At 39.7% G+C, this 27,848-nt stretch overlaps 1 protein-coding gene across 1 annotated transcript in view; it reads left to right on the top strand.

The window, feature by feature from the left end:
• Pdzrn4 (PDZ domain containing ring finger 4) overlaps positions 1–27,848 on the top strand; it is a 391,359-nt gene that overhangs the window by 303,838 nt on the left and 59,673 nt on the right. Inside the window, exons 4-5 of the mRNA XM_033763593.1 lie at positions 13,083–13,339; positions 16,555–16,657. Of these exons, the coding sequence (XP_033619484.1) occupies positions 13,083–13,339; positions 16,555–16,657 (360 nt within the window). The remainder of the gene's footprint in view (positions 1–13,082; positions 13,340–16,554; positions 16,658–27,848) is intronic.

Raw genomic sequence — 27,848 nt, 5'->3', positions numbered from 1 at the left:
AATAAGTCTATGAAAACATGCTCAACATTTTTAGCGGTCAGGAAAATGCAAATCAATACTTCCGGGATATTGCACCTCACCCCAGTGAAGATGGAGATTATGAAAAATATTTCTGGTAAGGATGTGGGGGAAAAAAGGAATTTTCATACCCTGTTGGTGGGGATGAAAATTTGTACAGCACTATACAAACCAGTATTGAGGTTTCTCAAGAAACTAAGAATTAACTGCCCATGTGACTCAGCTCTCCCATCCTGGGTGTATATCCAAAGGAAATTAAGTCAGTATTCAAGAAACAGATGCATTCCAATGTTTATTGTGGGTCTATTCACAGTAGCCAAGCTAAAAAAAAAATCAACCTGGTACCTGTCAGCAGATGAGTGGATAAAGAAAATATGGTAGATATACCCAGTGAAGTATTATTCAACCACAAAAAAGGATGACTTCTTGTCATTTTCTGGAAAATGGACGCAATCAGAAGACATTATGTTGAACGACATAAATCATACATAGAAAGAACAGTGTCCTGTATTTTCTTCATATGCATAAGCTTAAAAAAAATAACGTGAAAGAAGAAGAGGGACTGGGAAGGGAGAGAGGGAAGAGGAGAGGCAAGGAGACGAGAGGCACAGAGGACACGCATAATACATGCATGTATGGAAACTTCACAGTGAAGCTCATTAATTTGTAAACTAATATGCATGCATCTTAAAGAATGTAAATAGTGCCGCCTGAATACTGTTGCCTGGTTATACATCACGCACCCAGATAAACCTGAAGCCTTGAGCGGGATGCAAGTCTCCACGTGGCCCAGCTCCTGCTGCTGCAGAGAGGCTCCTCCTGTTCAGGTCCCTTAGTGACCAAGTCTGTAAAGGTAGCAGTCTGAGACAGCATGTGGTTTCCCCATACACACCTTCTCCCACCGTGTCCGTGAGGTGGTCAACACGAGTACTGGTGCAACACGTGGAACCTAGACTGGGCGCTGACCTGGGGGTCTGAAGGCAAAAGGTCAGTGACAGACTGACAGCCACGTTAGGTGCTTTCTTTCTGAGCTTTTCTCAGAAAAGATGAAGGAAGTCTTCTTTACCAAAATGGTAAGAAATTCAGGAACTATTTGAAAAGTCGGGCTTACTCAGGCTATCTATAATTTTTAATAGTTTTTGGGGGGGGATTGAAGTAGCCCTTTAATAGCATTCTAATCCATTAATTTTACAAAAACATTTCTTCACTTTTCATCTGGATTTTCTTCTCCTAGAGACACAAGTTAAAACAGTTATCCACACAGTGAATATCAACAATTGTTTCACTACTTATAATCTTATGAATTATTTACTGAAATAGAATCATAGAATAAAACTTCCCACCAATCCTCTTGTATGATATTGAGAGCTTCTATCCTAGAACTTGTATTGATGTTTAAAAACAATTAATATGGGGCTGGGGATTTAGCTCAGTGGTTCTACCACCTGCCTTGCAAGCACAAGGACCCGAGTCCAATCCCCTGTACCAAAAAAATAATAATAATAATAATAGTAATATGAATTTATAAAAAAATCCTGATATTAGTTTTCACATAGTAGCTGTGTGGTTTTGAGCTTAGATTGTTAAGTTTCTTATGTTATGAACATAGTAATGATTTCTACATCTCAAATATCAGATAGCACTAAATACTGAGTAAGTGGCACACAAGAAGTAGTCACCAAATTTTTGTGTTGCTCATTTTATTTTTATCTATTTGAAGGTGTGCTCAGTGATGATAGCCATTTCAAAATAGTTACTGGAGCAAGTTTCAAATATTTTATATAACTTAGCCTCAGTTGTTATTTTAAATACAGTTTCTTCATTTTTGCCTTGGCAAGCAATCTACTTTTATTAATATAATATAAATATTTCTTCTGCAAACCCATGAATTTGAGGAGGTGAGAAGCATGGTATTAGAAAGGCGAGTGGGCCCAGGTCCAAGTGATTTCACTTGTGGCCATAAAAGCATGTGAATTTCCCTTTAGTTGCATATCAGGAACTGAGTTCAACAAGCGTCAGAATGCTTTCAGATGACAGAACTGATCGTCAAAAATGATTTAAGCCTCGTGTTTCTCCTAGGGTGACGGCAGTCTGTTCAGATTTTGTCCTTCCCATTCAAACCAGTATGAAATCCCTCTCCTACAGGCACTGGGTTAGACATGCTAAAAAAAAAAGTGTCATGGCTGAACGTGAAAGTCTACAGGAACAGACATCCCCAAAGAATGCCTTTATGTTTTTACACTTAGAATTTAACTCTTACCGCTTGTATTTCTATACAGTATGGATTGTCTTGATCAGGGTAGGAACTAAGATGAGCTTGTTTTAGAAAAATCACCAATCTGATAAGGCTAACAGGACAGATACAAATGGGAGCACCCGAGTACCATGTTACATCCCTTCCCATCTTCCGCCACGCAGACCATCCACACTGTCTCAGTCTTGGTCCAGGTATTCATCATATCCAGTAACTGCCAAAATAATTTCCCTGCTTCCATTCAGCTACTCCTCACTAAAACCTGAATGAGATAATGCTCCTTTTCACATGAAAAGCGTGGAAAATAATGCCCATGGGGGACAGCAGGCTCTGTGTCAGTCTCCTCTCCGCCTCCCTGCCCTCTGCCCGCTACTCAAGGAGCCATACTCAGGCACTCATGGTTTCTACTTCCTGGTCATCAGAGCACTTGCTCCTCCGAGCTTTTGCCCTGGGATTCCTTTTGCTTTTCCCCCTTCCTTGCCATTTATAAATTTCTTCACTTTTTTATGACCCACCTTCAGTATCAATGCAAGCAGAGACCTCATGCTCCTGCTTTACAATTAACAGTTATTCGACCTTTCCAGGTTTGGTGACAATTATAGGTGTGCATCGTTTGTTTTTCTGTAGTGAATTGTGACAGCAGGTGCCTTTCTTTGCTCAACCTGTTGTACTCGGCCTTCACAACTCTGAAATCATGATAAATTATTCACCTTCTACACCAATCCTTGAGTGTGATGGGGAGGATAAGGCCAAGGGCTTGGCTCAGCTCCTGGAGCTTTGCAAGTGCTAACTGGCATTGCTGCTATCACTGCCATGACCGCATCTTGTGCCCAGAGAGTGGCCTTGTCTCTGTTACTCCTATTGAGAGAGAGAGGGCAGGAAGGGAGTGCTGGGGGTCGACAGAATAGCATTGTGTCAGCTGTATTACATATTCGACCTCACCCATACCTCTCTGAATGAGAATTGTTATCTCCTTTTCCAGGTGAAAAAACTGAGGCTCAGAGGATTTAAATAACTTTATATTCACCCTGCTAGCATTGAGAACTCCATTTAGACCCCAGTTCTGGGTGATTCCCTCTGTTATGTTCTTAGGTGTAACAGTGAATGGTGCGTCCGGCTTAAATGCCTCCACTTGCCACTCGTGAATCATTTGCATCCTCTCTTTGAGTAAAAGCAATTCTGTGGGATAATTGGACTCCAGAATGGAGCTAGAAAGTGAAAGCAGTGCACTTTGCAAGTAAAGACAAGTAACTTTTTTGACTGATACGATCATTTGTTTGAATGTAGGTCTTATGGGAAAATGTATGAAACTCTATTTTTATATATGTTTATGGAATGTTAAATACACAAGAAGCACATTTTTAGGCCTTGAAATTTTAACTGGATAAAATAGCACTAAGCACTTTTTGTATGGTAGCATTTAAGTAGCAAGGCACAGTCTCAACATCTTTGATTTTGTTATGATATATGTCCGATTACAAAGCTACTAGTAATTATGTAGTACAATTGTTTTACTTAACAAGTAGTTATTCTTTAGCACATCTTCGACACTATGCTAGTGGGCAAAGTCCAAGATCAGGCTTTTTTTTCAACTATTTATGCTCTCGTCACAAAGCTGGTATCAAGAGACTTTATCCAACAGCTGAGGCCATATTCGCATCTTGCTCAAGGAGAAGATGATGAATATTGCTGTCCAAAACTTCAGTTCCTTATTTAAAAAATCTGGGTTGATCACAGTGAGGTTCTCTTTCCCAGTGAAATCATCAGCATTCATTTTAACAGCATTTGTGCCAAACATGCCTTATGTCTTTACATCCTTAGGTCTATTGCAGGAAATTTTTATGCCTCCATCAGCATTTCTCATTAAAGTTAATGTACTTGGATCTGATGTGTCAAAACTCAAAGGCTAGGTTTGTTAATCATCATCTACACAAGCTTAAAATTAGGAAGTAAAAGTTCAGTAAGTAGTTGTTATCCTACCATTTCATCGGTAGACTTTGAGTCACTTTCACGGTGCGTAGAGTCACTCGAGACATAAAATGTCTTTTTATAGTAATGAAAGAACTCCCACAATTAGCCAGAAGGCAGCCATTTATCTTTTTAAATAGCGCAGTTTGGAGAACAGGATTTCAGGTGATATTTAGTAGATGAATTGTTATGACAGTGATAAAGTTGGTAATACTGATCTGTATTTTTGGCTCATGGGGACATGTATGGGTATGTGTGTAGACAAGAAAAGTGCAGGGGAGAAATTTGTTTCTCTAAAGATCTGCAAAAACAGAAACTGGGAATTTCTTCATCCATCAACTCCTTATAATTATTTGTGAGTTCTAAATGACGATTCCAGAATGAATCCATCTTTCATGACAAACCTTTTTGAAACTTTATTTTGACATAATTTCAGACTTACCGAATTTCAGACTTAGCCATTCTCTTCTGTCTGAAAATTGCTTTCCATTTATTTTCTCTCCCTCCCATTATAAATGTTCAAATGACCAGTAATGGACAGATAGACATTACTTGCCTCCTGATAGGATGGATTACTAAGGATACACCAAAATGTCTGGGGCGTTCCTGACAAAAATACATAACCTAAATCTAATCAAAAGTAACACTGGACAAACCTGAACTCGGGGTATTCTACAAAAGAAAAGTGTGTGTCAACTATGTGAATTCTTATACTTGCTATATAATCTAAGGAAAGATTATATTTTAGTTTTTACTTTAAACTGTATGGTTTCTTCTGTCTTAGACACTAGTGTATTTTAGTTGCAACTAATTTTTATAGTGAAGCTAGTTTTCAAAATGTTAATCTCGGCTTTCACAATGTTTTTGTTGTTGCTGCTGCTTAATCAGGGAGTTTCGTGTCTCATATTAGGGTCCCAAAAGGAAACAGAGGCATAAGTAGCTTAAATGAAGAGAGTTTAATGATGGAAAAATGAACAGAGGTGGGCATATTTAACAGAAAGAGCCTAGGGAATAGCAAAAATAGAAGTCTTTATTTTATTTTTAATTACGAATCATGCTTTGTTGTGTTTTAATGTAGTTTATGTTGTAGAATGATCTAATCAAGCCTATGCATATATATAACTTTTCTCATATACTTATTATTTGTAGTGAGAGTAATATATACCCGTCTTACAATTTTGAGATGCACATTATTATTATTAGGGATAGCATGTAGTGCAGTAGACTTGTGGAGGATGGGTAGTGGAAGGTGCTCAGAGAGAAGTTTTATTACCTGTGGACCTAGAAGGAGAAGGTGAGCCAGCGATGTGAACAACACTTAGCAAGTCCTGGCACCCTGGGAGCCAATTGGGAATGGGCTCGGATGAAGACCTGTAAGAGACTCTTACTATTTGCTGGCGAGGGTACGTGACGTGAGACAATACCTGAAGCCGAGCCTGGGGAGGCCGTGTGCAGTGATTGGTGTCCCAAAGCCCAGAGTTGCATAAAGAACAGTGGCCTATGGCAAGGAACAACTTTGTGCGAAAGGATGGAAAAATCCTTGATTTTATATAAGGTGATGAAAAACAAACTTACTTATGAAGCTATAAATAAAGCTGCTGCATATATTTTAGTTTATTTCTGTCATTTAGAATCAAAATATATCATAAACTGTTCTTAAAGACATGATTTATATAAGCATGTGTTCTTCAAATACGGTGAATACCAAATAGGAAACTTCAGAGAAGTATGCAGTTGAATAGGGAAAAGAATAGAAGATGCAGAAGGGATACAAAAATAAGAAAAAAGACAATGGAAGGAAAAGTTACATCCTCAAGATTTTCTATAACCAAAACTATAAATTGATTCATGAATAGTTTTGAAGCATTCACAAATAATGGATTTATACCGTCTTATTATGAATAGTTAAAGATGAGTCTTTGCTTGCATTTAAGAACTCATCACCATCAAAGTACACTGTGAACAGGGTCAGGAAGCCACGCGCTGGACCAGTGTTGTGACCTTAACTAAGTGTCATCAAAGGTTTTCTTAATGTCTCTTTAGGTTGCGACTAAATATGGTGTCATACAAGACATCTGGTGAGGGAAAATTCCAGAATGTCACAAGTTATGGGTTAGTTTTGTTTTGTTTTGTTTTGTTTTTGGTACCAGGGATTGAACTTGGGTCCTTGCACTTTCCAGGTGAGTGTCAGAACCACTGAGCTAAATCCCCAGCCCTAGGGAGTAGTTTTTATTGGGGGAACATACAAGTTCAAAATTCCTCACGTGCAGAGTCAAACAGAAACTAGAAACTATTGGAGAGGCAATGGGCCCCTGTTCCAGCAGGGGGTCATTGTCAGTCATGGAGCAGATTGCTGGGGAGAGACAGTCTGGGTTAGATGTCAGTCATGGTTTCCATTCCTCCCAGGAAGCCAACTGCCCAACACCCACAGGAAGCTCAGAGGAAGAGGTAACACCCCATACACAGAAAAATGAAGCTACAGTCACTTGCTGTCCAGCCAAGCCAGAAACACGTCAGGACCACTTTCAGATGAGTGTGCATATTATATCACATGTGATAACTGCCTTATTCTTTTCCAAACATTCAACCATTGCACAGTCAAAGCAGAACACTGGACAAAATGGACTTCTGGATTGACGAGCTCTAACATTTTTATGTACTTCTGCTCTGAAACTACTTAATGAACATGCCTACCCATCTGGACAAAATGGACTTCTGGATTGACGAGCTCTAACATTTTTATGTACTTCTGCTCTGAAACTACTTAATGAACACATGCCTACCCACATACCACTGATTGTTTTGTTCACTGACAATTTTTTTAAAGGTCAAAGTTAATTTTCATCAATTTCTCTCTAGGTTTTACTTATATAATTTGATATCATTACCATTGTATGAATTCCCTTTACTATAAATGTTTGTTACCCTATTCTATGCTTAGCTCTATAACAGATGTGCATATCAAATTAAGCAAACTGAAGTTACGATGTTTCAATTCTTGGAAATCATATATGACAAATGTTCTGATAAATATTGAACTTGAGTTATTCTGAATTCATCCTATGCCAAATGTTTTAGCAGAAATTTATTATTTCTTCTTTTTCTGCAGTGTTACTAAACCAAAGTCTGGCAACACCTCTCTAATTACCAAATAGAGGATTTGATTTGGGTAGAGAATAGAGAATTGGATTCACTTTGAGACCATAAGCAAAATTAATTACACAGTTACTCATGAGGGTAGAAGTTATTATAAATTAATCAGGCACAGTATCTTGTTCAGCCACAATTTCAATTCTCAAATTTTGTGTACTTAGTCTCAATTTGAAATTAGGCTATGCCAGCTATATGGCAGTCTTTCGTATTTATACTTACTATTTTCATATATATTTTCCCCCAGAAGACATGGATACATAGAGGCTTTTATTTTTCACAAGAGGCACAGAGATTTGGAAACCTTCATCATTTCCAAACAGCTGACTCTAGAAGTTACTAGCTATTTGCACTTCAAAGGGAAGGATCCATTGTTTTCTTATATTCAAGAAAATTTTGCTTGTAGCTCGGTTTGGAGAAATAAACAAAAAGAAGCAGCTCATATCCAAGCAGTGGCTACCATCCCTGGGGACGGCATGATAAGTGGCCAAGGGGTCGGCAGTGTATCTTAAAGGATAGTTATTTGTAAATAGAAGCTTTTGCCACACATTGGCATAATATGGTTTACATATTTCTTTACTTAACGTTCACAAGTTGCTGTGGATTAATTAGCCCATCTGTCACAACAAATGTATTCACGCATCTTTTGCACCAAATGCTGAAAAGTGATCTCTTCTTGTATACTGAAAAATAATAACTTTTTAGGAACAAGGCACATATTTTATCAAAAGCCATCACTTTAATATCTAATTGTTAAGGGTATGTGTGTAGAATTGACTGGATAGGTTCAGAACTGGGAGAAGCCCTCAGAAAATCTCCAACCGTTATTTTTCTTTCAGTCTCCCCTCGCATGTATACTTTTTAGTTCCTCTGAATGCAAATCTTGTAACTTCTTCAAGTGTGATTGGTTAAGACCACCTTAATACTTGTTTCCAGCAGCAAATTTAGTTTGAGGACAAACACCTGTCCCTGTCCTAGAATTTTTGTCATTGGCATTTCTCTTTCTTTTTTGTGCTTTTGTCAGTTTGGATGCCCTGTGTTTGGATAATGTGTCTGCCTTCCCATGCCTCTCAAATTAGGTAGCTTTTTCACCTTTTCAAAATACAGTCTTTGTCCTCAAGGACTCCTTCTTTCTTAATACATATCAATCACAGGAATCTTTTCAGCCGTACTGTAATTGTTTGGATACAGGAGAACCAAATCGATTTGGACTGCAGTTATCAAAACTCCAGATGCCGGCCTTATAACCACAAGGTCCCAAGTTCGATCCCCAGTACCTAAATAAATAAATAAATAAAATCCAGATATTTTATCGATGAAATTGTAATATCCACATTTCTTAGGAAGACCCCATCCCTCTCGTTCTTTTTAATAACACCTTTGGGAAAAAGCCTCTTTCTCTATAACAGCCTTAAATCAAACTACTATCCTTCCTGAAGCTCTTCTGCATGTAAATGTCAAACTCAAAGCTCACAGCACATGGATATTTTCTCATCACCTGCTTCCATCAGATTTTCTCCCAACCATATTCATGCATCGTTTTTCTCATTAAAATCAACTTCCCTGTACTCCTGTAGTAAAACACTCCCACTTTATACTGAGCCAAGAAAGGTTGCACTGACACCCTTTCCTACCTAAGTGGTACAGCTTTAACAGAAGGCTTTTCCATCGCCAGTCTTCTTTCATAAAACAAACATCAACACTAGATTAATACATGGAGAAGATACCCAGCCACTTGGGGGGAAAATAGGTAAGTGGCATTGTCTACCTAGTACGTATTGACACAGTTTAGACTAAATTGACATTTGAGACAGAGGAGTAAGAGGGAGGGAGAAAATATAGAGGTAAACAAATAAAATGATACCGATACGGTACCATGAAATACCAACTCCTTGCTGTTGATTTAGAAACTAACTACCTGGAAAAAAATGAACTTTTGCTGCTAATTTATTTGTTGACTTTACTACAGAATTTTTCTGTAGGGTTCACTTTAGGTATACTTCTAATGTTATTCTTTTTCTTAGCCGTTACTGAAAATAACTGAACAAAGCAGCTGCCAGAAAAAAAATCCTAATTAATCTGTTCATTCTTCTGTTGTGAAAAGCATAATTTATAAAATGGTGACCTTTTGGTAGGCTAACACTATGTTGCTGAACTTCAAGTGCGGTAAAAAAAAAGAGTGTTTAGTATTAACGGTGCTTACATTTTCTGAGGATCACGTGAGGCTGTGGAGCCTTTAAAGGTCACAGACTTCTTTACTTTGAGAGATATTAAATAGCTTATGAAAATAGAGGTCAGCTGTATGGTAACTGGAAGAAAAGAGCACTCCCCAATAGGGAAGTAAGATACTTGTGATTACAGTGACTGTCCTTTTTTAAGATTATATTGACCCTCCATGGAGCAAAGACTGAAATTTGCATCTAAATGCCAGCATTGTAAAGGAAGGGATGTCCATGCTATAGAATCAACAGCTATTGATCTTACTGTATGAATGCTAATACTGTCTGCATGTGCTAAACATTGTAATGAAAACTAATGATTCACCTCTTAAAATAATTTTCAGTAATCTTTTTTCTGTAGAATTATCGAATAGTCTGAATTTGTCCAAAACTAATCTTACCATATAGGAGCACAAAATAAATGATAATTATTAGTAGGAAACTCACTTTTTAAAAATTAGTTTTGCTTTGATGGTCACTAAAACAAATAAGCATCCTGAACACCAAGACTAAGTTAATATATAGACGAGATACCCAGCCACTTGGGGGACAATAGATTAGTGGCATTGTCTATCTAGTACTTACTGACACAGTTCATGAACCAGTAACATCTAAAGTGTGACTGGCACATGTGTAAATACCGAATAGTTTCTCTGGTGTGAAAAACTATTATAGTACACAAGATCCTAATGGGATAATTAAGAGTGTGAAATAGGAACAAAAGGGCTAAAGGTGTAGGGAAAGTGTGAAGGGTAGGGGAAAGGAAATAAAGGAAAAGAAAAAATATGAGAAAATGTAAAAATGTAAATACAGAGTTTGTAAATGGGGAGGGGAGGAGGGAGTGAAGGGAGGGCAGGGACAAGGGGAAAAAATGAGAGCCAAGACCTGTCATGTAAACGTACAGGGCCCCATTAATGAATGTAACTGTATTGTAGACCTAAATTGTAACAATAAACTCAATTAAAAAAAAATAAAGTGTGACTGGAAGGAATCCTGGTGATGAAGTTTTCCCTTTGTCTTCTGGTATTTCTTAAGGGTTCTTCAAAAAGAGCAAGGCTTGGGCTGGGTATTTAACTCAGGGCTTCGGCTGCCTGCCTCACAAGTGCAAGGACCAGAGCTCTATCCCCAGTACCAAAAAAAAGAGCAAGCCTTCATTTATTTCATTCTGGCACTGTTAAAAGTTGTTTCTTTAGGAACTGGTTACATATTAACATAGTTCCAATAGATGTTAAACTGTTGGTAACAGATTATGACTGAGTTTTCGAAGACAGAAGGGTTATGGGAAACTTCAAGAGTAGATCTTCATTAACGTGAGGGGACATTATTAAGTAAAGGCTGGGGACAAAAGAGCAAGTCTTACCTGTTCCATAGAATGTGCTAATAGTCTTAGCTACCACCTGACTCCAGTGATCTGGAATTTACAAATACTGATGACAACTGGAAACCAATGGGCCTGATACCATTCGACAGGAAGGACTAGTCTCCAGGTTGTGCTTTTCCATTCTCGGCTGTTTTATCACTTGGTGACTATACCTCCAAGGAACCCTGCAGTAGCTCAGAGACCTGACATGCAGCAGGAGCTCAAGAAAAACAATAGGTAGCCCATGCTCACATATCCCATATGCCCAAGTAAACGGTCCAACATTGTGTCAAAGAAAATTCTGTGGCAGTTTTTCGAATTTAGTCCATGAAGAAGATACTCAGAAAGTAAAAGCATAAGTTAGTGAATGTGTGCACACTGGTACGTGCCTACTCAGATCTCCAGCTGAAGTTTTTTACTAGTGATTCAGGAACTGAACTGGGACATATTTTACTGTTGTGGGAGCTTAATTGCTCATTTTTTGAAGGCACATTAACTCTTTCAGGGGCCGTTGAGTAAATTAGCTCCTCCGGTTCATTAAACCTGCCTCTACATGGAATGACAATTTCCACCTGGCATTGTATCACTCACCCCAAAATGCCCCACACTTGCGCGCAGCACTCCCGTACTCTTTGTCTACTCAAGGGGAGAGAATATGCTCATTTGAATGTGAGCAACTGATCTTCAACTGCAAGTCAGTGATTTCTTTTCCCTCTTTTTAGGCACCCAGGGATGTCTTAAAGGTTTGCTAGTGCATGGCAGTTACCTGTGCTTCAACAGGAAGTGGGTAGTTTAGTTAGCTGTCTAGAAAGGGTATAATTTCCAGAGTATCGGGATTAGCATTGTGCCACCAGAGATGATCTCATATTTGCAAAAAACCAACATTATTCATTCATTTAGGGTAGGAGTCATGAAACCGGTTCAGGATTCTAGAGTTCTTTAGTAAAGCACAACTTTCACTAAAAGGCTGAGTTATCAGGGACTATTTTAATGGAAGGACAAAATTAAAAACTGCTTGAGAACCAGCTTTACTGCCCCTGAGAAGAGGTCAGCAAAAGTGTGCAGGTGGTTTCATTGCTGCATAGGCTGGGAAACATCTCTGGCCCTTAGCACACAAGTGTGAGAGGGTCCCATAAAAGGATATGTTCTTCCTTTCCTACATACGAGTCACTTTGTCCCTGAAATGACTAAGGACAGAGGCAAATTTCACCACTCTCTCTGTAGCGTCCTGAGCCGACTGGGAGACTCCTGAGGATCCAAAGTGTCTGAAAGTGTATGTGTCTGAGGTGCTAAGAGCAGGGCTGTGTTTGTGTGGCACAGGTCAGCTGGGAACGTGTTATAATGGCAGTTCTCACTCAGGAGGGCTGTGTCAGGGCCTGGGGTCCTGCATATCTCATCATCCCTAATGACACTGCTGCTGGTCCTAGACCACACTTTGAGTTGTGACCAGGTAGACAGAATGCACAGGAACAGTGACATGATCTTGTATAAAAAATGATAAAGATGAAGAAAATTTGACACTATCTTTGAAAAGTAGCTGTCAGGCAAGTAAAACTTTAAGGAAATGTTTAGAATATCACCAAGTTGTTAGGTGCTCACTTTTAAAATGATAAGCTTGAGGCAGGCATGGTGGCTCAACCCTGTAATCTCAGCACTCTAGGGGGCTGAGGTAAGAGAATCACAACTTTGAGGTACAACTTAGTGAGACCCTATCTCAAAATAAAAAATAAAGCAGTACTGGGGATATAGTTCAATGTAATTGATTCAATTCCAAGTCCTGAGGGAGGAGGGAGATATACTTAACTTTTCCGCCCATCTGAAAGTTTTGGGGGACATCTTCCGATACTGATATGCCATTTAAATTTTGAAACCTTTTACCAGTAATTCTAATTGAGTTTTTTTTAATTGACTACAGATAGTTCATAAAGATGCAAAATTATTTTTTTAATCTCACTTGCTCTTGTTGGTGAAGAGTTCAATACATCGATGTCTGATTAAACATTCCTTTTCAAAGTCATATGAGTTTGCTGAAACTTTTCCTTTTTTTTTAATCTATTGCCATAGTCCCTCTGTCCTTGCCTCAGCGGTGAGTGACGTCTTGCTGTTTCCACAGGTGAATGGGAAGGATCTCTCAAAGGCCACCCATGAAGAGGCAGTGGAAGCTTTTCGAAACGCCAAGGAGCCCATCGTGGTGCAAGTGTTAAGACGAGCGCCTCTCAGTAGACCTCCGTATGGGACAGTCCCGGAAGTGCAGCTCATGAACGCCAGCACGCAGACGGACATCACTTTTGAGCACATCATGGCCCTGGCCAAGCTCCGGCCACCCACCCCTCCCGTGCCAGACATCTGTCCATTTCTGCTGTCAGACAGGTATTTCTATTTAACCAACACCCTATTTATTGGTTGTCTTCTCCATTGAAAGTAAGCGTTGGAAAGGACAGTCTCCCCAGCAGCTAACAGTTATGACGCTGGGCTCCAGCTCTGTTTGAGGAACTTCTCCACGGAGACTTCTTCCTCCAGTTAGTTCTCAGGAGTCCTCGCAAGGCAGTTCCCTGACCCACGCAGTTGCTTCACCTCCAGAACCAGACGTGCTGAAAGGCAGTGAAAAGCTCGGGCTCTGATTAGCTTAGCCTCGTGTTTGCAGCCTCAGGGAAGTAGATTTTTCTCACCAAAGCTGCCAAGCCCTTCTGAAGACGCAGGTAGATGTGACATGTTGGCACTGTGTTCTCCTCTGTGAGTCTCCTTTCTCTCTCCCTTGCTTTTCTGTTCTGTAAAAGAGAAGCGAGGACGTTAATTAGACAATCCTCCAAAGAAACCAATTACCCAATGTATTGAAATATAAACAAAGTGTCCTGGCTGTCAGAGCATAAGTAGAGTGCTATAAAATAAGGAACAATTAAAGCGGTATTTCTTGCTGCTTTTACCTAATGCGAATGCAGATACATTTTATTTCAAATCATCCTATTTGTATGGTTTGGGAAATATATTTTGCCTGGTTTGCTTCGTTCTGTGAGATTTTAAGTAAATATTGAAACACTACTGAGTTAGATTTCTAAATGCAATAATGTCTTTTGACCTCATTTTCCTTGTCTTCCCCAAGCCAGTCTTGACTCTTTAAAACACTTCCCTGCCCTTCAGTGGTCTCCATAAGTCTGTTTCAGTGGGTCACAGGAGTGCGCGAGCATCACCTGGGAACTTTGAGAAGTCCTGTTAATGCCTGGACCCCACCTTGAGCCAATTAATAAAAATTTTACAGTGGAGTTTAGGCAATAGAATTTTCAGAAGTCTCCTTAGGCAATTTTGATGTGCAGCTAGGTTTGGAAATCAGCTCTTGAATCTTCAGCTTCCAAGAAGATGATGGCACTGCTTGCTTACCTATCACTTGGATCATTTGTCCCTTACATATTAAGGAGCCCTTTATGTCAGGCAGTCGAGCTAGATGCTGGGCAAAAAGTTATGAGTAACAATAAAGCCACTGCCTCCTGGCATTTATATGGTGGGCAGGGTTAAGCAACAGCAAGTAAACCAACACAAGGTTTTCATTAGTACCAGACACTTAGTACCTGCCCAGTAAATACCTGCTTAAATGAACCTTTATTAGGTAACTTATCATATTTTAGGTAGTATCCCACGTGTTTTACATTAATCGCCTCATTTACTCCTCAGATAGGTATTTCTGGAGAGGGAGTGCATTGTGTTATTGTGTTATTACCAACCTCATGCCACAGATGAGGAAATACTCGTTAGGTAACTTGAAGGAAAGTGACAACTTGAGGCTTTTGAGTCTATGAGGTGCCACCCCAGTCCCACCTCCCTTTGCTGGTGTGCTGTGCTACTCTTTCCTCAGTCCCATAGCTCCAGAAAATGTCCTGTAGCTGCAGTAGGTCCAGCCCTACCCTTTGTTCTCCCAGCTTCCTATTTCGCCTTTAATAACTGTACTATCCTAAAATTGCCACTGACCTTCTTTCGCCAGTTAATAAGAACTGGATTTCCGGGGCGGGGGATTTAGCTCAGTGGTTCTGCCTCCTACCCTGCAAGTGCAAGGTCCCAAATTTGATCTCTGATACCAAAAAAAAAAAAGGAAGAAGAAGTGGATTTCCAAGGCTGGGCATAGTGCTTGACATGTGGTAGGCACTCAGGGAATGTGTGCTGAGTGGATGAGGTGTTCCTCATGGCAGAGCCCCCTTCTTGCTTCTTGAAGACAAATGAAACCCACCAAATGCCCCAAAGAGCAAGCACTGACATTCTCCAAGCTTGAATGGTCTTTGTAGAGCCGGCCTAGGTCCAGCAAGGAGGGTTTACCTAGTAGACAGGCAGGCATGATGTCACTTCTACTGTTTTTGCTATTTTGGCTCCCACTGCTTAATCCTACCTAAAACAAACAGCCAAAGATTGTAGTCTGTCTGCCTGTCTGTCTCTCTGTCAATCTCTGTCTGTCTACCTCTATCTCCCTCTGTTTCTGTCTCTGTCTCTCTCTCCCTCTGCCTCCCTTGCACCCTCCCTCCCCCTTTCAGCTAGTAGAAAGGGAACTTGAGTTTTTAATAACTTCCACAGTGACCGAGTTTAGAGGACATGCCTACCACCAGCTTTGCACTTAGGGTTTGTCACTGACTTTTAGATACAGAAATGGAATTATGCCCTTTACTGATGTTAAATTATGCTTAGCCTTCCTCTTGTAATATATGTTGTATCTGAATATTGACATATAATAATTCAAAGATTTTAAATATTTCCTAAAGGTTAAAGCATGTACGAAATCTGTACCCAGGTTTCCCTCACTTGCTTTACTTAATCTGTTCTCTCTGTCACTGAGAATTTATTCAAGGGATTATGAAACTTTGCACCTTTTAGGACTTTCCAGTAATTTGTTGCCATCAATGCTCATTACTATGAAGGGAAATGTGGGCTGTGAGAAAGAATAGGAAAGGGGATCTAAACAGAGGGAATAATGTGTGTACTTTTCAAAGTCTGAAAATGATGGGCTTTTGAAACTGACTTTTCAAAAACTGGGGCAGTGGGTTTTGGAAATGGGTGAGCTTTGCTCCAAAACAGGCCCCTTTGGGAGATTGCAGCGTCAAATGCTACATATGCAGGGGATGGAAGAGGCTGGGGGATAGCAATGAACTTTGGCTTTCAAAGGCTCTGCATCAGTCTCTTAGAAAGTGACTCTGAGCTGGGCGTGGTGGTGCTCACCTGTAATCCCAGCCCTCTGGGAGGCTGAGGCAGGAGGATCACTGTGAGTTCGAGACCACCCTGGGCTACATAGTAAGATTCAGGTCAGTCTCAACTACATAGTGAGACCCTGTCACAAAAAACAAAACAAAACAAAGCAACAACAACAAAAAGTGACTCTGACCATAGCCCTTCCCCTTAGTATTCACCCGGGAAGAGCAAACTGATGGATTTCGTGGAGAGGAAGAAAGAAAAGCAATTTGCTCTTTCTGAAGTCTTGTCTGTTTAAGGTCTGGAGTCCTTAGATCATTTGTTCCAAATCAGCGTAAACTAAAGAGAAATTATAATATCAGTTTAAATCTTGAGAACGATCCATTTGACCCATTCCTATCCTATTGATGCATTCCCCATAGCTGCCACTCTCTTCATCCAATGGAGCGTGAGTTTTATGAGGACAACGAGTATCTCTCCAGCCTGCCTGCTGATGTGGACAGAACAGAGGACTTTGAGTATGAGGTAAGACCGGTTCCACAGCTCTGTGTGTGCCTGCAAGAAGCCAGGTCGAAGAGTTTTGCATAACAAGGAAATCAATGTATTAGCATAAGAAATAGCTTGTCTATTGCACACAGAGTAAAGATCTTTATGTAGTATTTGCTTTAGCTACATGTCTCTAGTATTTTAAATAGAATGAAAAATATTTTATAAGTTTGAAAATAATTTGCTCACACTTTTGCTGCTTTTTATATATTATTTTTGCAGTGGCCATGCTTTTTTAATATATGCTGATTTTTAGGCTGAGTTTGGAAAGGAAGTTATATTTAAAACCAAGATTGTGCTTACTGGTTTTCATTCATTGTATAGTATTATGATTTCAATTGATAAAGTACATTTTATTATATTGGTTATATTCTTCAAATTCCATGTGATCTTTATTTGTGACTCAGGTAGGCGCTATAATGAGTAGTCTCACAGACATTTTACAAGTCGAGATGGCCTCCGGCCCTTTGTAGTAAAACTGTTTAGCTATCACAGGGTATAATTTTAGAGAGCTCATAGGGAAATGTGCAACATTTCAAAGAGCCCATCTAATTATTCAAAAGCTTTCACAAAAGTTAGAGGATTCATCCTAATATGTCCTCACCTTGGACAGTCTACAAAGCTTTGAAAGGTTTCAGGCGACTCTGACATTTGGAAATAGAATAGATTGAGGAGATAAGGAAGCGATGGTAAACAGTCGAGATCCCGTGATTCTCTGCCCTTTTAATGCTGCCTGTGGTGTCATAGGAGTGCAGCAAAGTGTTCTTTTTCATTTACAACCAAGAAATCCTGAAACCGCTTCCCTTAGGAGGATCTGAAATCAAATAAGGCCAACTCAGTGAAGCTAGCCCAAAGCAAACAGACACTTATTTAAAATCTTCCCCCCTCCAGAAGTCATCGCTGGTAGTTACAGAAATCACTATTTCTTTGTCGCCAGAATTTAAAAGGAGGCATAGTGACACCTTGCATCTGAGTAGATGGTTTCATCATTATCAGTTGGGTTAATGTTTTAACTCCTTTTCCTCATTAAGTGATTGAAAAGCTCAGTTTTGTAAATCCACTCAAATTATTGGCATGCGCTGAAATATCCATTAAATTTTACCCATTCATGCAAAAGAAATTGCAAAATGGAGTCACTTATCCAAATTATTCTGAAGCAAACTGTTTTTCCTTCAGTTAATGAACAGTTTTGGTTGCCGGGCTGGGATTGTCTAGATAACTCCAGCTTTTCCTTTAGTTTGTGCCCTAAAGCTTTATTAGAATAAGTCCATGTTCTAAGGAAGGGGATGAGAGGGAGGCTGGTTAAGGTTAAGCAGGTTAACAGGAAAAATCCTTTAAATCCTCAGCATACCGTCAAGCTATTTTAATATGGGCAGATTTCCTCATAATTCTATAGGCTTGCTGTAGCTGAACCACGTCCTCTTTTTTGACCAATATCAATCAATCCTTAGTAACGCCAAAACTAGGACAGTGGCAGTGGCAATCACTGAGACAAGCTCTCTGCAGCCTGTAATTTCAGCTCATCACAGAATCATAGTCCTTAATTTGCTGTCAGCTGTGATTTTTGTTGTCAAAGACACCTTTCTGTATGATTGAAACAAAGAACGAGGCAGGATTCGCTATGCCAGTCCTCCATCATGAGAAAGGGTGCAATCAGAACCGCAGAGGGGCTGAAGGTAGGTCCTGGAGACGTGGGAGGAAGCACCAAGCACGACTTAGCGAATGTACGAAAGAATAATGAGCTTCCTACAGTCTTCAGTTTGCTACAGTTTCCTGACACCGACAGAGGCAGTGCCTGTCGTTGCTTGCAGCTGCATCAGATTAGATTACAAAATCTGGTTAGCACAGCTGCTGTCGCCAGAGACTTTTGTGGACGCCGCTGGAAGTGGAGAGATACGGATAGTGTCTTTGTTTGTGACAATTTGTACAGCCTGAAGAAGCAGGCTGATGGCGAGTTTTCGTGACCACCCAAGTTGACCTCGCTCCTGTGGTCATGAGCTTCTGGTTCTAGGGGTGGGCTAGAGGAGCGTCTCCCGGGATGGCCAGGTTTATGTCACTTAGAGAATATTGCAAGAAACTAAGGTTTAGTTTTCAGAGAGAGCTTCAGTTCAAAAAGAGATTCTCTTTCTTCCTCTATCGAAGCATAAACACACACCAAGCTAGAGAGGTAGAGGGATGATCCTTTTTCCATCAGTTTTCATTCATGGTACCACAAGGATTAAAGGAGTATTTGAGAAGCACCAGACACCTAATCTAAGAAGGGCTTGGTAAACTTTTGCCACAGGGAGTTTAACTTCTTAGGGAAAGAAAGAAACAATGAACAAATAAAGCTCTACTTTTTTTTTGTTTGTTTGTTTGTTTGTTTTTTGAGAAAGGGTCTCCCTGTGTAGTTGAGACTGACCTGGAACTCACTATGGAGCCCAGGCTGGTCTCGAACTCACAGCGATCCTCCTGCCTCAGCCTCCCGACTGCTGGGATTACAGGCATGCACCACCACACCAGGCTTCTAAAGCTCTACTCTGGTGTTGAGTACCAATGAATGTGAGCAAGAATGGGTCATAAAGAAGGGAGATTCATGTCTTAGGGACAAGATGTTGTTCCAGCACAAGGTGGTCAAAGGCAACCTTTTTCATGGGATTTCTGGGATGAGTGAGAGAAAGTCACAGGGAGGATCCTTCCAGGAGGAAGGAAGGGTGTGCACAAGGGAGCTGGTGGTGAGCATAAAAACAGCAAAGAGGACAGTGTGCTCCAACAGCAGGCCAGGCCAGGGTGGAAGGAGGTGAGCCAGACTCAGACGGGGCCTGTGCTGAGGAGCCTTGGCATGGAAAGTTGCCAGAGCAGAGCAGGGCCACATTCTGACTCCCTACGTGTTCATTCTGGTTCTGGGACAAGCTTCACAGGAGGGTAGCAAAGGCTGTAGCTGGGAGACTGGGTACGAGTGGGAGGATGAGGCTCGGACCTTGGAGTGACCGTGGATGAGCTAAGACAGTCTGGAAAGACAGCATCCTCTGCCAAGGACACAGCCAACACTCTGTGCCATTCTTGCCTCGGTGCTTGAATGCAGTTTGTGCAATGGTGACTGTTCTGCTGATTTTTAAAAGCAAAACACCACAGAGCAGAGTAAAACATAGCTTCTGGTATTTCCTGGAAGTATCATAATAAATGTGCTCATGAAAAGCTAACTCGGTCTCTACAAACTGCATTTCTGAACTTGCTAAAATGTGAATTACACAACTATGTAGGTACCTGTTTAAAGACCTACTTAAGACTGACTCAGTGAAAGCCGATCTGCCTATCTTGTGAATACATATTTAGGGACCTGCAGTGTATGGATTAATGACCCAATTGAACAAAACAGATCTGAATATCTTGTAAATACATATTTAGAGGCTTTTTAACATGCAGATTGTTACACAGACAGATAGTAACCACTCCCCCAGAGCCATGATGGACAGCAAATGCTTCTTTGGAGATATTATAGTCCCTGTGTCAATGTTATGGTGACTCTGGTGTGTTACGGACCTCTGAAATTTTAATGACACCCATATCTCACCATGACCTATGGCCATTTTTCCTAAGAAAAATATTTGACTGGATTTAAAATTTCCCCACAGTGCTGCAGAAAAGTCTCAGAGGACCAGTCTACATTAAAAGACTCACAGCTTGAAATTCATTCTCTTTTAAAAATATGGCACTTGGTTCTCTAATTAAAATGATGAATGATTTTAATTTTATTTTTCAAAGGAAAAAAATAAAAGCACCAAAATTTAAACAATGCGCCCATCCTCAGAATCTGGGTGCTCTCTGCTAGTTGATACCACTGAGGATTAAGCTTTTCTTCTTTATTTTCAAACTTGTTCCTTTTTTTTTTTTTTTTTTTTGCTAGAGCCAGCTAAAGGTTGAAATAAATCATAAATAGCCCTTAGCAAGTCAGAGGCAGATCTCAAATCCAAGCTGTCCCAGAAATAATTTAAAGGGAAAGTCTTTGAGAAATACGGAGCTCTTTCGCCTACCTCTAACAAAGACATGTTTGCCACTGCCTGAGTGCAAAGAGGAAGTTGAATTTTTTGTAGCATTTGCCATGCACTCTCAGAAGTTAGGGCTGATGGATGAGTCAGAGGCCAATAAGAGCAAAATTTTACTAATATAAGACATTGCATTAGCAAAGACAAGGAAATAATTTAAGCAGCATTGCTGAACTTCCAAATTTTCATCACAGATATGCTACTTGGAATCATTTCTGCTTTGATGAGGCTGATATGTAAGAGCCTGAATGTGTGTGTATATATGTATGTGTGTGTGTGTATATATATATATAATAATATATACCTTTAATGTATCTATTGTCATAGAAACCAAACAAGTTTTGAAATTAGTTTATACTGGTATTAAAAGTGGCAAAGAGAGGGCAGGTGTATGTCAAAATCTGTGTACATAACCAAAACCACGTCCTTGGGCCAGTGGTAAGAAGTAGGAATGAGCATTTGACATATTAATTAGCTCTCTCAGCAACCATTATGCAGAGCATAACCACCCCTCATGCTGTTGTGAGAAGTTGTCATTTTGCAAAATGTATTTCCCGAAGCTGGATCTCTGCAAATAGGCACAGAATACCTGTGAGAATTAAAGTATATCATCTCTCTCTTACCTTGTTCCAGAAAAGAGGATTATGAATTAGAGTTTCTCTAAACATACACAAAGAAACGAAGAAGAGACCAGTGAGAAATTTTTAGGCAGCTTCATGATTTCTGAAACCCGCACAGAGATAAATCTCCCTAGCATGCATGTGTAGCACCATGGGGGTCTTTCTGGGCTCTGAGGGGCTACAGTTTTTCTTACTTGTTTATCACTGGACCACATCACCTGTTTTGGAGTGGGCACACAGTAAATATTTGATGAAGGAATAAATAAGGATTCCCATAGCTGTCCATGTGAACCAGTCTAGTCCCTTCCCTCCTTTCTGTACAAGGCAATTGGAGGAGAACCCAGGGTCACCCTCCAGGTGAACACCCCTCTTTTTCACAGCAGGTGTTCTTTGAGTCAAGGGTTTCAGTATTAGTCCTGCTTTTAATTGTGTGAAACCCTCCTAAAGAAGGAGCCAAAATAGCAAAATGGAGCGAGAAATAAGTAATAATCTAGAAAGTTAATAGTCTCCATAAAAATTTAACTTTTGTAGCCATCCCTGTATAAAATCATTAAATTTCATACTTCATACAAAACTGGTACGTTCTCTAATACACCCTTCATCTTGTACAGCATCTTCATCTAAGGGTCCTTTAGCCTGTGTATGAAACACTAAGACAAGCAGGGAACCAAGGACCTGTGCAGTCAGTGTTGGCTGAAAACCTCTGATAGTCACAGTGGTTAGCTGGCCAGAAGTTGGAAAAACAATGAAAGGAACAGGCTTGGATATGAAACGTAGTTCATAAGGAGTTTATATAGAACCTGTGTATTGTTGTTGACAGTAGAGAAAAATGTATGTGAAGTGTGGAAAGGTATAATGTTCAGAAATTTTTAGTTCATTGGATGCTTTGTTTTTCATCAGTCTCTTTCCTCTGTTTGTTAGTCACAGTTTAATTATTAATAAAATGTCTAAAGTAATTTTAAAGAACTTACTGCCAGGGCAATAAAATCATGCCTTTAAAAAAATCACCTTAAAAGTGTCATTCTTTGGGAAAATTTACTGAATGGAAAACTGAACTAGATGAAGTGTGATAACATTTTTATGACTTGAACATTAGAGAAAAGATTCTGTCAGTGTGGACTTGGTTCATCGAGGGCCCAGTTAATGACACCATTTTCTCAAAACGGTCAGCTCTCGGTCTTGATCGTGGAGTCAAATTCATGAGTTGTTAAACATTCCCAACGTGCTGTGCCACCTTTCTCCTTTCTGTCACAGCTGCCTGTCGTTTGTCCTAGACGCCGCTCTAACTCTGGGCTCGTTTTGGGCCTCCTCTTCTCAAGAGGAAGTGGTCATTCTCTTCCCCGCTGTCGCTGGGCCAAATCAAACCTGCGCCAGCGCGCTCCTCCTTGGATCGCTCTTCTCTCCACCCCTTTATATGATCGTGCCTTGGATTAACTTGAGATTCCTCTGCCTGGCATTGGGGCTGCTTTGTGCTCTCTCCTGCCCCACCTTCCTGGTCATCTTGAGGCCCAACTCCACAGCTCAACAGTACTCAGAGAAGGCTGTGAGGTTTCCTAACTTTGTTCCACTGTGCTCGGGCTTCTCTGCCCCCTGAGCCCGCTTCTGGCAGCCTCTGCCATTGCTCAAAGTCCAGTCCAAACATTACTGCCTGAGAAGCTTTCCATGGTTTCCTCTCCACTTTCACAGCCTTCTTGTCCACCATGGAATGCCCACCACACATTCTGTGGGTGGTTCTTGGTCTTCAGATTATGTCCTGGATTACACTCATTTGTGAAGTTACCTTTTAGTCTAGGTAGATTGTCTCTCTGAACAGAAGTGACCTCTCCTAAATATCTTTACATCACCAGCAAATTTCCTGGCACCCAGTGGGTCTTTAGCAGCTTTGGCGTGATGAATGAAGACGTTATTGACCCAGGCTTTTCTTCAATAAGTATCCTGGAAAACTTTCAAAGCATTAAACCCGGTGTGGGGGTTGGGAGAAGAAAGCTGATAGAGAACAGCAATTTGCAATAAAGTGTAAATGCCTTTCCCATAATGTTTCGATTAATTTAGTGATTACAGTGAACAGACTTAAGCATTTACATGTGTCAAAGTGTAAAAGAAGAAAATTGAGATATTTTTGGTTACTGTTTTAACAAGGAAGATAAGAATGTTTCACCCCAAATTTATATGCTGGCAAACCCTTGTAAGTAGGTATTCTAATTTATATAGGAAAAAAATGCCCAGGGCTTAGGGCTCAGTTCTTTGAGGATAACCGTACACTCTGGTTTGCTCTAAACAGTCTTGGCTCATGTTTTAATGTAATTATAAATAGAACTTCTTTCACATTATTGTCTTAATTTCTGTATTTGTTAATCTTTCATAGAGGCTACCATATAGGCCCCTGTTCCATGCAGAAGTGATCTGAATTTCCTAATTTGAATATTCATATTTACTAATTGTTTAGATGATGGGACTATTAAACAAGGCAGAGGACAGAATAGGGAACAGATATGCGGGAGAAGCAAACCTAACTAGGAGAAAATTCCTGATTTCATTTGAGCATCTTTACACTTGGGAACTCTGAGTGTCTTAAAATTTACTTCCGATTTTTATCAGCCTTAGGCTGTGGATTTATATTTGAGTATACAATTGATACGAAAGTAGGTGTGAATTAAAAATAAACTGGAATGTTACGCCCATTGACTACGCTGAAGCTATCATTTCTATGAACTGAATATTTAACCTGACTATCTTTAGATTTGTTTTTCTGTTTGTTTTAAATGTTTTAGTATAGCTGGTGATTTAGCTCAGGGGTTCTGCCACCTGCCTTACAAGTGTGAGGTCCTGAGTTAGATCACTAGTACCAAAAAAAAAAAAAAAAAAGTTTGGTACAAAAAGTTATACTTTTTGGGGGGTCCCAGTCAATGTTTCTTTCTCTTTTTTTTATCTTTATTACCTTTATTTTTTACTCCTTTTTTGATTTGGGATCCATTCAATGTTTCAATACTTGCATATATTATGTAATGTTTAAATCAAGATTAGCATATCTGTCAGTTCCAACATTTATAATTTCTTTGTGGTAAAAATATTCACAATCATTTGTTCTAGCTGTTTCAAGATGTCCAGTGCCTTAGCGTCATCTATAGTCATCCTGTTTAATGGAACAGAACACAGATCTCCTTTGTAACTATAGTGTAGTACCCATTGTATATTTCCCCACCCTTCCTCCCCTCTTATCATTGGATTTAAATAAAAGCTATATGATAATAAAGGAAATAAGGCCACTCCCTGAATATTAGGGAGACTATTTTTACATGTTACCTGTGATAATTGTAAATTGATAGAAATCTTTTGGAAGTCGATTTGTCATTATGCATTTCTCTGAAATCCCAGAAACTATGGACGTGCACAGTTTCACTTTTGGAAAACTTTTCTTAGGAAAGTAAGTTGGAAATGTGGCCAAGATTTCACGCATAACTCTGAAAGAGTGTACATACTCAACAAAGTGGTAAAATTGTGCTTACGCTTGAAAATACAAAGCACACAGAAGAGGCAAAGGTGCCCAAAATGCTGTGGTTGCGTCAGGTGACACGATGGCAGACGATAATGTTACACATTTTGTGTGGAGCCTCCAAAGTTTACCCTGGATTTACTGTAATGCTTGGCTCATGACTCATCATTGGTATTCTTCACTTTTGCTTATAGTAAACCCTATGATATTTGATTACCTAATCCACAGTGGATCTCAATGAATCAAACAGTCACACGTTACTCAGGGTCTTCCTACTCTCCGTCTCTGCTCCATCGTCTCTGACGTGGTATGTGTGACTGTGCCCTGCTCGGCCACCTCTTCCGGGCTCCTTGTCACTCCTGGCAATGCTGCTTGGTGCTTTTCTGGAAGAAGAATAATGAGGAATGTGAGGGTGTCTCCCACAGGCTGCCCACACTGCCTGAAGCACAGTTTTATGTAGGTTTGGTTTTTCATTGTTTAATGTGATGTGAAATTGGCATTTTACCTCTTCTTAGCTACCTTATGGTTTTAATATGGAAGTAATTTTTAAAATTTTTGCCAATAACTCAGTTTTGTTGCCTGGTTCACCCCCAGTTCCACAAATTGATACTCCAGGAAAATGCATGTTTAAACTGTGGCTGTTTGGGTCCCCTAGCATCCCACCTTGGAAAACGCAGGCCTATAAACCCAGAGCTCACAGGGCTCATCAGCATCCACCTTCCCGTGCCCATTTCCCACTAATCCAGAGCACTGCTGCCACAGAAACTCCTTACAACTCTCCCAGCCCACTGCCGGGCAAGTTTTTTTTTTTTTTTTTTTTTTTTTTTTCTTTGCCTAAAAAAATCCATTATTCCTTTTCTCTGCTTTGTTCCTGTCCCATATCTCTTGGGACAACATGTCTTAGTCAATTTTCTTATTGCTGAGACAAAAATACCTGACCCCCAAAGTTAAAGGAGGAAAGGTTCATTTAGCTCTTGGTTCCGGTCCATAGACAGCTGGTTTCAGTGTGGGGCAGCAGAGGGGAAACAGTTCACGGCAGGCAAAAGTTAGTGAAAGCAGCCTCATCCAAACTACCTAGCACTCACACCCTTAGTCCTAGTGCCCTTGATCCTGGCATTGCACCATGAGTCGACTCCAGCTTCACACACTCTAGATCCAGCCACCTCTGAAAAAGCCCACCTGTGACCTTATGCAGCTTGGGGCCGAAATCTGAACACCAGCCATAGTGGTACCTTTCACACAATGGATGTAAAAGTAAGAGCAAATATATTGTTTTAACTTTTAAATTTATTATAAGCATAAGATATTATTCAGCTTTCACTTAAAGCAAGGTGGAGGGGGCGAAGGGAGGTCAGGAGAATGGGGAAAAATGAGAACCAAAATGCATTATGTAAGGTACAAGATCCCAATGATGAATGTAACTGTGCTATATACCTAAAACGTATCAATAAGAAAAAAAAAAAGAAAAGAAAAGAATTGGTAGATTAAAAAAAAGAGGCATGGGCCTTTGTTTCTAGCTTCTGTGCTCTCCTCTACTTGCCTAGTATGATTACTGTTCGTTCTCACTTTGAGTTCTCTCATGAAAGTCTCTGTCTTTGTTCAGCATCAGGGGTCTTGGCTTATGCATCCCTCCCTTCCAAGTACGAAGCACATGATAGAGGGATCAAAGCAATGTCCAGCCTTCCAAAATACCGGCAGATGAACAAATGAAAGGTCTAATTCTTTAAGAGGCTGTAGAGCTGAAAGTCACTAGATGCACTCATACTCTTCAAAGAGTAATTTTGTTCTTCAAGCTAAACATTAGAAAAGCTACAACCAAATGCTTTCTGGTTGAAATTTGAAATTGTTTTTTATTATTCTAATAAATGTGTCAAAAATACGATGCATGTACACACACACTCACAAAGCCCATTCATCCATCTTTATCAGTTAGTAGGGGGTTCATTTTAAACTGAGAGAAAGATGTCAACAGTAATAATGATATTTGCAGATGAAGCCTTGGACAGTAATCTTTTGAAATACAACAGGTAATTTATGCATACAGTCATGCTAAATGGAACGGACTAGGAGAGTGTCAAGATGAATGGCGCCGAGTTGATAATCACTTTGGTTGAACAGTGGAATGGCAATTCCACAGATGATCATATTTTAAATGGCCAGATTTTCTTACTTAGAATAGGATATTTAAAGTAGTACATGTTTGTATTTGGTCGTGATGAAAATTATTATAGAAGCTACTATTTTGGAACCTCAACCTCATTGTAAATTAGAGTTCTACGGCTGAAACTATTAACCAACCACAGTGACAATTGTCCAATACTCAAATACTCTTCTCCCTCTGCTTTCATTTTGTTGTTTTCACCCTCAAATAGATATTCCCTTTTCACATTTCTATGTGGTTTTCAGTAGTGAAATATTAAAAGTTAAATCTGAAACTTTTTTCCTTTGTTCTGCAAAACACATGAAAACCATTTGTTCTCTTCACTTTCCTGTGGAGGCCAGATTTTTCAAGTCAGAGATTTAGCCCAGGATGAGGTGAAGGATTCTATAAGAAGCAGTATCCAAAAAGGAATCAGGTATAGAAAGCTTGTTTTTAAAAAATGTATTTTGTAAAGGAGAGCTATAAAATAAATGGAGCTCTCTTTTCAAATATAAAAGGATTCCTAGCAGTCAAGGAATAATAAGAGATAGTAGAGACTGAACTTTAAAGTAAAGGTGGATTAACACATTGTATATAAAGAATAATGAAATGGTATTTAGACACATGAAAGTTAACCTAGTAAATTGACCTAGTAAAATACAAGCACTAAAGACTACAAGACACAAAAGCACATCTGAGCTACTTGACAAGAAAAATTAAACCCAGGGATGTTAAAGAAATGAAAATTTATTTTCTCTTTTAATAAGGAGCTACTTTGTAATTATAAAAGTAATGACCCTAATAGTTGCTTTTTCTTTGTTTCAGTTTCTCCTTGGCAAGTAATGTAGCACATAATTTAGAGTGCATAATTGTCAAAGGTATATAATATTTC

The sequence above is a fragment of the Fukomys damarensis genome, unplaced genomic scaffold, assembly GCF_012274545.1.
Source record: "Fukomys damarensis isolate Sample0158 unplaced genomic scaffold, DMR_v1.0_HiC HiC_scaffold_15, whole genome shotgun sequence".
Taxonomy (NCBI): Eukaryota; Metazoa; Chordata; class Mammalia; order Rodentia; family Bathyergidae; genus Fukomys; species Fukomys damarensis.
This window is presented reverse-complemented; position numbering and strand designations above follow the sequence as displayed.